This window comes from Anguilla rostrata, chromosome 14 (genome assembly GCF_018555375.3).
Source record: "Anguilla rostrata isolate EN2019 chromosome 14, ASM1855537v3, whole genome shotgun sequence".
NCBI lineage: Eukaryota > Metazoa > Chordata > Actinopteri > Anguilliformes > Anguillidae > Anguilla > Anguilla rostrata.
This window is the reverse complement of record NC_057946.1, coordinates 37374054-37386141: the sequence shown is the minus strand read 5'-3', so window position 1 is coordinate 37386141 and position 12088 is coordinate 37374054. Positions and strand designations below refer to the sequence as shown.

At 46.0% G+C, this 12088-nt stretch overlaps 1 protein-coding gene across 1 annotated transcript in view; it reads left to right on the top strand.

Moving 5' to 3' along the window:
* Positions 1–125: 125 nt before the first annotated feature.
* The window catches only part of LOC135238847 (inactive phospholipid phosphatase 7), a 12272-nt gene continuing 309 nt past the window's right edge, over positions 126–12088 (top strand). Inside the window, exons 1-2 of the mRNA XM_064306956.1 lie at positions 126–1920; positions 8244–12088. The exon at positions 8244–12088 is cut by the window's right edge and continues 309 nt beyond it. Of these exons, the coding sequence (XP_064163026.1) occupies positions 1401–1920; positions 8244–8632 (909 nt within the window). The 5' untranslated portion in view covers positions 126–1400 and the 3' untranslated portion in view covers positions 8633–12088. The remainder of the gene's footprint in view (positions 1921–8243) is intronic.

The following is a 12088-nucleotide window of genomic DNA, read 5'->3' as shown; positions in this document are numbered from 1 at the left end:
CACTATAGGCTATTGCATACAGTAGTTCTATAGTGAGACTTTTATAGTTTTCTTTCATTAATGCTGATATTAAAACACTTGTTTTATCTATCTTTTATCATTTTATATTTATTGCTTATTGAATTAGCTATTTTCAAGCTTATTTGCAACTTTCAAATGAACAAGACAAGAGCAGAGGTAATATGGATGTGGTGGTACTTTCATAAACTGTAACCTTAAGCTGTTTTTTTATGTACATAACGGTTCGTATTGTAATTGTTTTTTATTATTATTAATCTTTTAGGCTGCCGCGAGCATTTCAACGCATATATTCAATTTTAAAGCTGAAATGTGTGGTTCAGCTTAATTATGAATTAAATTACATGGGCCTAATATTGAATCAATAATTCCAATGACATCGAAACCGATTTGTTTGCTTCCATTCGTGACACGAAGACAGACGTATAACCTAACAAAAAATAAAAGCGGACTGGAGTTACTGATAGGCCTAATATGTGCATGGATATTTCTAGATAGGATCCGAGCGCAGGCTAATTTAGTGTAGCTCTACAATGTTTAAGCACCATGGAGAACTCCCATCTGGAAGGTTTGCGGAGAAAGGAGGCCCATTGTGGGAGAGGGAATAGGCTAGCGACGGGACGGAAACAGACGCTGTCTACACGTTTCAGATTCTTAAGGAGGAATGTTCCAGTACGACGATCAGAGAGACGTGGAATGAAATTAAAATTCAAACAGCCTTCTGCTCAGAAGCAATAAAAATAGAAATTCCTGCGACATTCTCTGAATTCCGCGCGTGGCTGAAATTGATGGACCGTGTTGCCTTGACCGGAGATCAGTTAGGTCGAATAGACTAGTGTAGACCTCGGCGATGTCGATTTTGAGTTATTATTAGACATATTTATCGATGTGTATAACAATGCATTTCGTGTTGCGGAGAGTACGTGAATGTGACTATAGCCTAAAGCATGCAGTAGGCTTGCGATTTATTATTCTTTGAACAAAATGCATTTGTTACGTTCTGAACAAATGAATCCGCTACATATCCCGAAATGCTTTGCGGTGTGAATTTGTGCTCATGTAGGCTGTATGACAGGTCTTTTTGCTATTCCTTCTCAGTCCAGTATTCCGCGAACGTCAAAAACCCGTTGTTTGTATTTTTTCCTCCAAAGATTGACGTTCATTGGATTGGCTGGACGAGCTGCCAGTCAAATGTGTTCCTGCCTGCTTGGAGCGAAGAGTAAACAGTAGCCTAGCGGGAGCATGCAGTCCGTTTAGTCTAAATATATCGGAGGCTCCGGCTGGGAAGAGTGAGAGTGGGCACTGAGCAAAAGCCCTACCCGCTAAAGATCTTACAGATTGAGCAACCGTAAAGAAGGGGCCTGTGTCTCACGCCTTTAAAAATGAGCGGATACATAAAAGATACGAAATGGGAGAAATCCAAAATGCCTGCGCATCAAAGCAGACCTAGGACGAGGGACCGGGGCAGCGTGCTGAACAGACCGGAGTTTTTGTCACTGAACCAGCCCCTCAGATGTAACGCAGAGGTCCGTGGTTCCGCGCGGCGGCCGGGCCAAATGAAGCTCCAACAACAACAAAGCCAACAGCCCGAAAATTCACAGGTGCCTAGCGAGGGCGGTAAGGACCGACGAGAGTCTTTGAAATTACCAGAGGAAGACTGCATGCAGCTAAACCCCTCTTTCAAAGGGATAGCGATGAACTCCCTATTGGCCATCGACATATGCCTTTCCAAGCGGCTGGGGGTCTGTGCCTACACCTCATCTTCCTGGGGCAGCGTCCGCTCCATGGTCACCCTGCTCGCGCTGACGGGGCACGGAATCACGTGGATCTGCGGCACGCTTTTCTGTCTCACCAGGAGCAACACTTTGGCAGGACAAGAGGTCTTGGTCAATCTACTTCTCGGTAAACAACATACGCGCGTTAGCTTTGCCCAACTACACTACACTGTTGTATGTGGCCTAGATGACGTTACACTCTATAGGTTTTTGTTCTTATATACCGTATCATTTACTCCTATGCGATTATTTATCTATGTATCTGTTATTTATTATGTAATTAATTCTGTGTTGGCAACGTGCTTTACTATTTATTTGTAGCAAGGATGTCACTAGCCTATATAATTGAATTAATACTAGATTAGATCCACCTTCCTTTTGATTTTCTGTGTAGGCCTACATGAGAGAGTTTTGATTAACCCGCTCCCTCCCCCCTCCCCAAATATTATCAAGCTGTATTGCCAGATACTAGCGCAGTGGTTTTCTAACGTCTTGTTCAACAAGTCTGTCACCTGATGCAGTTATCTTGCAGTACTCCAGTATGGACACAGCTCACAATTTAATCTATATTTTTGAAGCGGTCAGTTCTTCTAGCTATTTTTATCCGCTCTTGCTAGCGCCAAATGTAGGCTACCCTAGATTATTTTAATGCGTTTCTTTCAGGCAGACAAGAGTACTTGAGAGCAACGGCGTCGGCGTGTTGGTGTCTAACGGCGCGTAACTGCTGGAGTTTCTGCAGAGCCAACGAGCGCCCTGTGTCGGTCGGTTAAGAATGTCACACTGTTCATACCGACAGGCAGCACATTAACAACCACCGTGGTAGCCACAGGTGTGAGGTTTATTTTTACCTCAATGCTTGGATGCCAAGTCTCTGCGGGCGGTAGTTGTAGGAGGCTGATGTGGGCCGTCCTTGCGTTTGGACAGGGCCGGGAAGAACGGGGTGTTCAAATGGTCGCTTTCGTGAACTCCAGGATACGCAGAAATCATGTAAAAGGCGGCGCGCGCTTTTTTGAAATTTTTATTTATTTATTTATTTATTTATTTATTTATTTATTTATTTATTTATTTATTTATTTATTTTGCTTGCAACATTATTTCAGCTCTTTTGGGACCACTGGGTTTTCTTTTTTTAAAGGGTCATGGGGTAGTTGTTCCTGTCATTCTTATTTATATATTATAAAAAGAAAGGGCTTGTTCCTTAGTTTGTCTGGCCCTTGGCCTCAGATGGAAACTGCTCTTTGTAACTTTCCTCAGATCCTTTTCAGGGCCTCTGTTCTTCATTTTGGCAGATCTCTAAAAGTGTAATTTCATTCACAAATCTGCCCTCTTATACTCAAACGGGCACATTTGCTGAGAGGCTCGGAGCTATTTGAAGGCAGTGCAAACGTAACAGACAGCAGTCTTTCACCGTTGACAGGTAAACCCTCCTACCACCACCCACACATACTCAATAGCAAGTCCTCACAGGGTTAAAAAAAAAAACAGCCTAGTGTGAGCTAGACTCAGGTTGCCATGGAGCCCAGGCAGTTGTTGTTGTTGTGCGACTGTTGCTCCTCTGTCTGGCTGTCAGGCAACAGATACTGAGGACGGCGGCGTGGCTGCTCGTCACCGTCTCTGCTCTCCTGACTTCCTGTCATCTCAGAGCTGTGTATTATTAATGGGGCAAGATGTTGTTCAACGTGTTGCTCTCTGTCTCCCTCTCTCTCTGTTGCTCTCTCTTGCCCCCTTCTCTTTCTCTCTCTCTCTCTCTCTCCCCCTGCCACTCACCTTTGACAGCAAGGCTTGGTCTGCACCAGTTGCTGCGGGGAATTTTAAGCAGCATCTACCGATGCTTCTAAGCTGATTTCTGACTGTGTCCTGGATTAACCTTGCTCCATCCATCACTTCTGGATTTTTGTGGAGGTGCACAGGAGGGGCTGGCCGGTCTGGGTCTGAAGCTGGCGTCTGTGCGAACCGAGATCCAGGGCTTCAGAGCCCCCCCCCCATGTTTTTGCTTCCACAGTGACCAGAACAGAGGGCTCATTTGAGTCTCCTATTTCATCTGTCCTTGTCTCCTTGTTCCTTTTCTGATCCGGAAATCAGTCAAGGTCCCCCATCTTTAACGACATTCCAGTCTGTTGAATGGTCCCTGAAGGAGCTAGTAACGGGGAGCTAGGAGGTTCCTGATGGATGCCTTACCTCTCCACGTCCGCCACATCTTTAACTGACGTGGCTTCAAACTGACGCTCCAGAGAGCAAGGGTGTTCCGTTTTCCTTCTACACGTTTCCTCGATTCCTACGTCCTCACGTCCTTTCCTTATGTCCTTTCCTTGCATCCTTCGCTGGGTGGAACTTAGGAGCGAGGAAAGACAGCAAGGAATTAAAATGAGCGAATGGAAAGAGCCCACGGTTGGCAGTGCGTGATCCCAGACGTCAGTTTTACGTATTTTTGCCCCATCTGGCCTTCCGTACTAAGGAAAGAGGCAAGGAAAGGAAGCAAGGAGATGGAAAAACGAGTGGTTGGAACTCACCCTTGGACAGAAAAAAATTTAAGTGATTAGAATGAAACCAGAATCTCTGGTCACCCAGCCAAAGCTACAGTGAAACCTCCTCTACACTACAATTTAGCTCTGGATTTGGCTAGTTTTGTTAGCTTTTGTTGGACTTGAGGACTTTCCCTGTTTTTTCCCCCATTTGTTATCATCTTGACTAGAGAAAGTGAACTTCTCACTAAGGTTGCTTGTAGGTTACAGGGAGCTTAGAAATGTGAAAGTTTCCCTTTGCGAAAATCAGCGTACGCATCACCTCAACCATCACATCGCCACGGTTACCTTTTCGTTTTATGCGGCCGACGTCAGATTTCTTGACGAAACCGATACGTTTTGCCATGGACGATTGAGATCAGATATACATAAATTGGATTTGTCCAATCTCGGATCTGAACGTGAACGCTTCGTCAAAGTGTCGTTCGCCCTCGCTACTGGAACATGACTCACAGTTTTAAGTATGCCGGATTCGCAGGGTGCTGTAAGAAATTCAGTCTCAGTCTGAGTGTGCAGAATTGGATAGACTGCACATGAAAAATCGAATGTGAACAGACAGCCACGCACATTACTCGTACAAACATTTTCCAGCTGTTTCAGATATGAGTGAAAACAAGACCCCTGCTTACAGCCTACAAGGAGGTGAGCACTATGTCCGTAGCCCTCTTCCAAAGTTTAATTAGATAAAAGACAGAAATAAGATTATTTTTTTTTACATATTAAATGTTCTTCAGGATTTAGTTATGGAGCAGAAACTATTACCCAAAGTCAGTGTCAAAGGCATTATCATTTTTCAAAGAGTAGGCTTTAAAAAAAAAAAAAAAAAAAAGTACATTTTCAGGAATATTTTATGATAGCTCCACAGTGCGTGGCTTTAGACGCGCTAATGAAAAAGAATGGCTCTTGCCAGCGGATGTCCTAAGAGAAATTCATCAGCGCGCGGGGATTTATAGCGGCCGGATTGATAGCTAGCATTTGTGGATTGCTAAAATTGTACATCTCATAAGGGCTCCCGTTGGTGTGACCTGTTCTCGGGGCCCAGGAGTTTTCCTTAAGAATTATGAAGAGAAATGCGATCGCTCGTTGGGTCCATCGCTCATCTACGACCCCGAGGGGTGTCCTCTGTAACACCGAGGGTAACGTTTGGTTTTTTGGGAGAGGACGGGGCTGCAGAGCACCGTATTTGTCAGGAACAGTTGGTTCCCTTTTGCCTGCCCGAGGCGCCCTCAGCGATGGCGGCGGTGGTGCCCGTTTGTGTTGTCCGTCATCATGAGGTGTAAAACCCGTCTGCTTTTCAAGTCATGCAGTCACGTACCTGCCCGAGCCCCCCCCCCGCGCGCCAGAGGATGCTGGGACAGCTGGAGCTCTCACCTTTCATTTGGCGGATGCTGTAAGGACAGCGAGCGCAAAATCAACGCCAGCCTGCGCCATTTTTTACAAGCCGTCTGGTCTGATGCTTATTTGTTTTCCCAGCAGTGGCAAGCGATGCCGCTGGTGCTATTTTGGTTAGGTGCTGCATATCTTTCGATTTTGTAGTAATTCTTTTTTTTTCTGGGGGGGGGGTGGGATTGATTAGGCATGCAGCACGTTTTCTGGGCCAGTGTTAGGGGAGGAGGGGGGGGCTGAGAAGAACAGAATATCTGTATATGATTGGCAGGCACATATGACTGCCCCTCCCCAGCTTGTAGGAACAGTGACAGGACATCCTGTGGCAACACTGTGGTGGGAGGCTGGAGAGGTAGAGGGGACTTTAGAAGTGACAATGGGTGCGTTTCCATAGTGACCGTCGAGTTCCGGGGCTTATGCCTTATTCCTCTGTTATTGCATAAGTGTTTGTTATGATCAGAAGGAGAGCCTGTGGATAGACTGGACCTCCAGTTTCAACAGAGCTCAGACGCACTGTGGCAGTAAGATTTGGTCCATTGTCCTTTTCCCATGATATCTTTATCTATGATAGTTTTTTTTTTTTTTGGGGGGGGGAGGGGGGAACGGGGTGTTGGAAACTACACTTAGTTACTTATTAGCGCTTTTGTGAATGAAGAGAACACAGCAGTGGTGGGGAACAGACAACATAATCAATTTGCCTTTTTACTGTGACAGGTTGTTTGAGGTTTGTAATGTAATGTGAAAGACTGTGTGTGTGTGTGTGTGTGTGTGTGTGTGTGTGTGTGTGTGGTGCGTGTGTTTGGGGCTCTTTTCAGATTTTTCAGAAAATGAACCAGTGCATATAAAGAGTAATTTTTATTTAGATTTTGATGTATTTCTCTGCATCTCTGACTCTTTGTTGATGCTTATGAGTGAAAATCAAAAGTGCATTTGCATTGAAATGCAGATTCCGTTGTATATTGAAGTCATTTGGTTGATGGGCAATCTGTTTGTTTTCGAAGCTTTTGTAATATCTTCTTCAGAACATGAAAGCTTCTTCTTTTCCTTTTTTTTTTTGTGCATATATTCAACTGCGTTTGACCTTTTTTTTTTTCAAATGCTTGCCGGAGCTGGCTGTGAGGCCTGTTTTATTTTATTTTTTTAAGATGTTCGCTTGCGAGAGCTCTCCACGGAGACGGGCGCTGTCCCGCGAGGGTCCTCGTGAATTCCAAGCGCACGCACCCGCGCGCGTTTCCGCCCGGGGAAGAGCGCGTTTCCGCTCGGCCGGGTCCCCCGAGGTCCTTCAGCGCTCCGTCCTTGACGTCCGCCCCGGCGACGGACCGTGACCGCAGCGGCGCGTTCGGGAGACGACGGGAAACTAACCGACGCTTCCCTGGCTACTTTCTTGCTCCCGGTGATGAATGCGTCCGTGGATATGAAAGAGAAATGTAATTAGCTTAAGAGTGGTATTAGAGTGGAATTAGCGGTATGGTGGAATCAGTGGAACCGTGCAATTAGTGGTTCAGTGTAGTTAGTGGTGCAGTGCAATTAGTGGAACGATGCAATTAGCAGTACAGGCTAATTTGTGGAAGAGTGCAATTAAAGGTACAGTGTAGTTATTGGAACAGTGCAATTAGTGGTACAGTGTTATCAGTGGTATGGTGTAATTAGCAGTACAGTGTAGTTAGTGTTGCAATGCAATTAGCAGTACAGTGTAGTTAGTGTTGCAGTGCAGTTAGCAGTATAATGTAGTTAGAGTTGCAGTGCAATTAACAGTTCAGTGTAGTTAGTGTTGCAATGCAATTAGCAGTACAGTGTAGTTAGTGTTGCAGTTCAGTTAGCATTACAGTGTAGTTAGTATCACAGTGCCCTACATACTGCTTAAATCCTGTTGGCACATCCATCCATCCATCCATCCATCTATTTTCTCCAGCTTATTCCTAATGAGGGTCGCAGGGGGCTGGAGCCTATCCCAGCATGCATTGGGCGAGAGACAGGAGTACACCTGGGGCAGATAACAGGTTTAGAGTCTCCAGTTAGCCTAACCTGCATGTCTTCGGACTGTGGGAGGAAAGCCACACAGAACACAGAAAGAACGTGCAAACCTCACACAGAAAGGCCCTGGCCGGGATTCGAACCCTCAACCTTCTTGCACAGTCTTACGCAGTCTTTTCTAAAGTGTATCCCTCGTTTTCATATCAAGCCATGTGTGCACTGGCAGTTCATTGCGTCGCTATATTACGTTTACGGCTCGTTTACTTCCTCTGGGAGGTTAGCCAAGATTTATAGTTCAATTTAATGTACAGACCAGGTGACCATTCCAGAATAATTCATTCCATGAAATACTGATGCTAAAGGATGAAGTACATGCACACAAGGTGAGTGTGTGTGCTTATTGTACTGTATATACTCACTCACAGTGCGAATTAGACCCAACGGTGTAAACATTTGCTTTAATTGATGAATTAGTTGCTGGGCAACAACCAATCCGGTGCAGACACTGCAGGACGGAGGTTGGCCTTCCCTGATGAACGCTGTGCTGTTATGTAAACTTCTCCTCCAGCTCTCATCCTGGACGTGATGACGGTGGCGGGGGTCCAGAAGCTCGTCAAGCGCAAAGGACCGTGGGAGATGAGCCCGGGCTTCCTGGACTGCGTCGCCATGGACACCTACTCCTTCCCCGCGGCCCACGCCAGCCGGGCAGCCATGGTGGCCAAGTTCCTGCTGTCCCACCTGGTGCTGGCGGCGCCCCTGCGGGTTCTGCTGGTGCTGTGGGCCTTCCTGGCGGGCATGTCCCGCGTTCTGCTGGGGCGCCACCACCTGACGGACACGGCGTGCGGCTTTGCGCTGGGCTTCCTGCACTACAGCCTGGTGGAGACGGTGTGGCTCTCCTCCAGCTCCTGCCAGATGCTCATCTCCATAGGAACGCTCAGCTGGAGGCCCTTCGTCTGACCCCCGCTCCGCCCATCCCAACCCCCCCCCCGCCCCGCCAAGCCTCCTCCCCACGTTCCACTTCCTGCTTTCTGTCCCACTTTCTGTACAGTTCCGACTCTCTCTTTCTCTGTCGTCCTCTTCTTGATTTTTCGAGACGCTCTCTAAATGTTTTGCGCATGCTGTACGCACACCTGCTTCGATCGAGTTTAACCTCGTTGAAATGTGTGTATTTCTCTACTGGCTGAGCGCACACGTCTGCTGAGGTAGAGAGGAAATGCTCGTCGGTCTGTTCCTGACCTCGGTGCTTTTTATAAACGCGAGATCCAGTTTGTCACTTTCGTTACGTTGACCCGTTTCCTGAGTTCGGGTATGACTCTAACGGTGCTGGATTTTCCCCTTTGGAACCCTGTTGTTTTCTCAAATATCCAAACCCCCGCTCTTACATGGTTTTGTGTTTTGTGTTACGGTTTGGTCATAATTTAAAAACGACGTAATTTTATCATATGTCAGTTTGAGAATATGATGCCCCCCCCCTCCCCCCTCCCCCCTCCCCCCCAACATTTTAAATCAATTTTTTCTACGGCAGCTGTTTTGATATGTACGCAGTTCAAAGCTGCAGTAGCTTTAGCCTGCTGGCAGTCTGGACACAGCTCTTCCTGTAGTTCAGATTTAAGAAGCTGCAGTAGCTTCAGCCTGCTGGCAGTCTGGACACAGCTCTTCCTGTATAATTCAGATTTAAGAAGCTGCTGTAGCTTTAGCCTGCTGGCAGTCTGGCCTCAGCTCTTCCTGTAGTTCAGATTTAAGAAGCTGCAGTAGCTTTAGCCTGCTGGCAGTCTGGACACAGCTCTTCCTGTAGTTCAGATTTAAGAAGCTGCAGTAGCTTTAGCCTGCTGGCAGTCTGGACACAGCTCTTCCTGTAGTTCAGATTTAAGAAGCTGCAGTAGCTTTAGCCTGCTGGCAGTCTGGACACAGCTCTTCCTGTATAATTCAGATTTAAGAAGCTGCGGTAGCTTTAACCTGCTGGCAGTCTGGACACAGCTCTTCCTGTAGTTCAGATTTAAGAAGCTGCAGTAGCTTTAGCCTGCTGGCAGTCTGGACACAGCTCTTCCTGTAGTTCAGATTTAAGAAGCTGCGGTAGCTTCAGCCTGCTGGCAGTCTGGACACAGCTCTTCCTGTAGTTCAGATTTAAGAAGCTGCAGTAGCTTTAACCTGCTGGCAGTCTGGACACAGCTCTTCCTGTATAATTCAGATTTAAGAAGCTGCGGTAGCTTCAGCCTGCTGGCAGTCTGGACACAGCTCTTCCTGTAGTTCAGATTTAAGAAGCTGCAGTAGCTTTAACCTGCTGGCAGTCTGGACACAGCTCTTCCTGTATAATTCAGATTTAAGAAGCTGCGGTAGCTTCAGCCTGCTGGCAGTCTGGACACAGCTCTTCCTGTATAATTCAGATTTAAGAAGCTGCGGTAGCTTCAGCCTGCTGGCAGTCTGGACACAGCTCTTCCTGTATAATTCAGATTTAAGAAGCTGCGGTAGCTTCAGCCTGCTGGCAGTCTGGACACAGCTCTTCCTGTATAATTCAGATTTAAGAAGCTGCGGTAGCTTCAGCCTGCTGGCAGTCTGGACACAGCTCTTCCTGTAGTTCAGATTTAAGAAGCTGCAGTAGCTTTAACCTGCTGGCAGTCTGGACACAGCTCTTCCTGTATAATTCAGATTTAAGAAGCTGCAGTAGCTTTAACCTGCTGGCAGTCTGGACACAGCTCTTCCTGTATAATTCAGATTTAAGAAGCTGCAGTAGCTTTAACCTGCTGGCAGTCTGGACACAGCTCTTCCTGTAATTCAGATTTAAGAAGCTGCTGTAGCTTTAGCCTGCTGGCAGTCTGGACACAGCTATTCCTGTAGTTCAGATTTAAGAAGCTGCAGTAGCTTCAGCCTGCTGGCAGTCTGGACACAGCTCTTCCTGTATAATTCAGATTTAAGAAGCTGCAGTAGCTTTAACCTGCTGGCAGTCTGGACACAGCTCTTCCTGTAGTTCAGATTTAAGAAGCTGCTGTAGCTTTAGCCTGCTGGCAGTCTGGACACAGCTCTTCCTGTAGTTCAGATTTAAGAAGCTGCATTGGCGCTCTTGATAGAGCACTAAGTGTGTGCGTGCGTGTGCGTGTGTGTGTGTGTGTGTGTGTGTGTGTGTGTGTGTGTGTGTGTCTGTGTGTGCGTGTGTGTGTGTGTGTGTGTGTGTTGGGGGGTGGGGGGGCGCGGGTTAGGGTTCATAGAAGGCATTGCAACTGAAATAAACCTGAAATATACTGAAATTTGCTAAAATTTACCAAATATACTAAATAAATATTAAAGTCATCACAAAATCCTGAGGCTGTTAGAGCTTAGCTCAGGTCATGTGACTGCTTTCATGCCCCCCCCCCAAAAAAAATAAAGAAAAAAGAAATGCTGTGACCACAGTCATTGAAAACTCTTCTCCTGATTTGATATAATAATAATAATTATTATTATTATTATTATTATTATTTATTTTATATAGCGCTTTTCATGGGCTCAAAGATGCTTTACAGTTACACATGATATGACATTCGGACCGCGTACATTTGTCGATTCAGAATGCTGGACTTAGTATGCTGGCCTGGTCTCTCACTGTTACCACGACTGTTATTTTCAAAATTGATATCTGATGGAAAGAGTTCTTGTATTGGATTATGTTCAGTAAAACAGTAAAAAAAAACCCAAAAAAAAACCTTCTCATTCTGAAGTCAGTCTGCATTCAAACAGATGGCAATGTAGGCCTTCTTGTCTGCGGTGTTCAAGATTAGCATTGTGCAACACCTTCAGCTACCAGGCTGACATCACAAATCAGACAGACTTTTAGGAGGCCATTTTAAATTTTTTCTTTTTTTTTAATACCCCAGTGTTTTATGGCGAGTCTATAGATTCCAGTCATTCTAGCCTTCCCTTTTTTTCTGAGGTATTTTTGCCAAAGAGCGACATTAATCATAAACCCAAACCCGAGACACAGAGCGGTTACCTCTTTGCCCAACCGTTTTCTTGGACTTGGAGTTGCTGGGGGTCTTTTTTTGGTGTGTGAATCAGTGACAGCCTTGGACATAATGGCTGACATCACTTGCGACCCGGGGGTGCCGGGCATGCGGGGGTTAATACGTGCGGAACATGGGGGAAGGCGCCGTTTCCCATTTCTGAATTTTTTAAAATGAAAGCTTAGTGTTATTTTATTACAGTTTTCTTCTTGTCGATATTTTTGATATCGTTGTGTATTTTTACTGCCTTGGCTCTTCGCTGGCTGAGGCGGGACTTCTTACCGAGATTTCGACTCGGCGAGAACGTTCCAGACTGTTTACCCGTTTTCACAGGACGGCCATTAGAGTGACAAAAGGGCGGGAAAATTTTGTAAGGTTTGTGAAATCGAGTTTGTTTAAAATGAGCATGATTTTTGTTGTGGTTGTAAAGTGCTTGAGC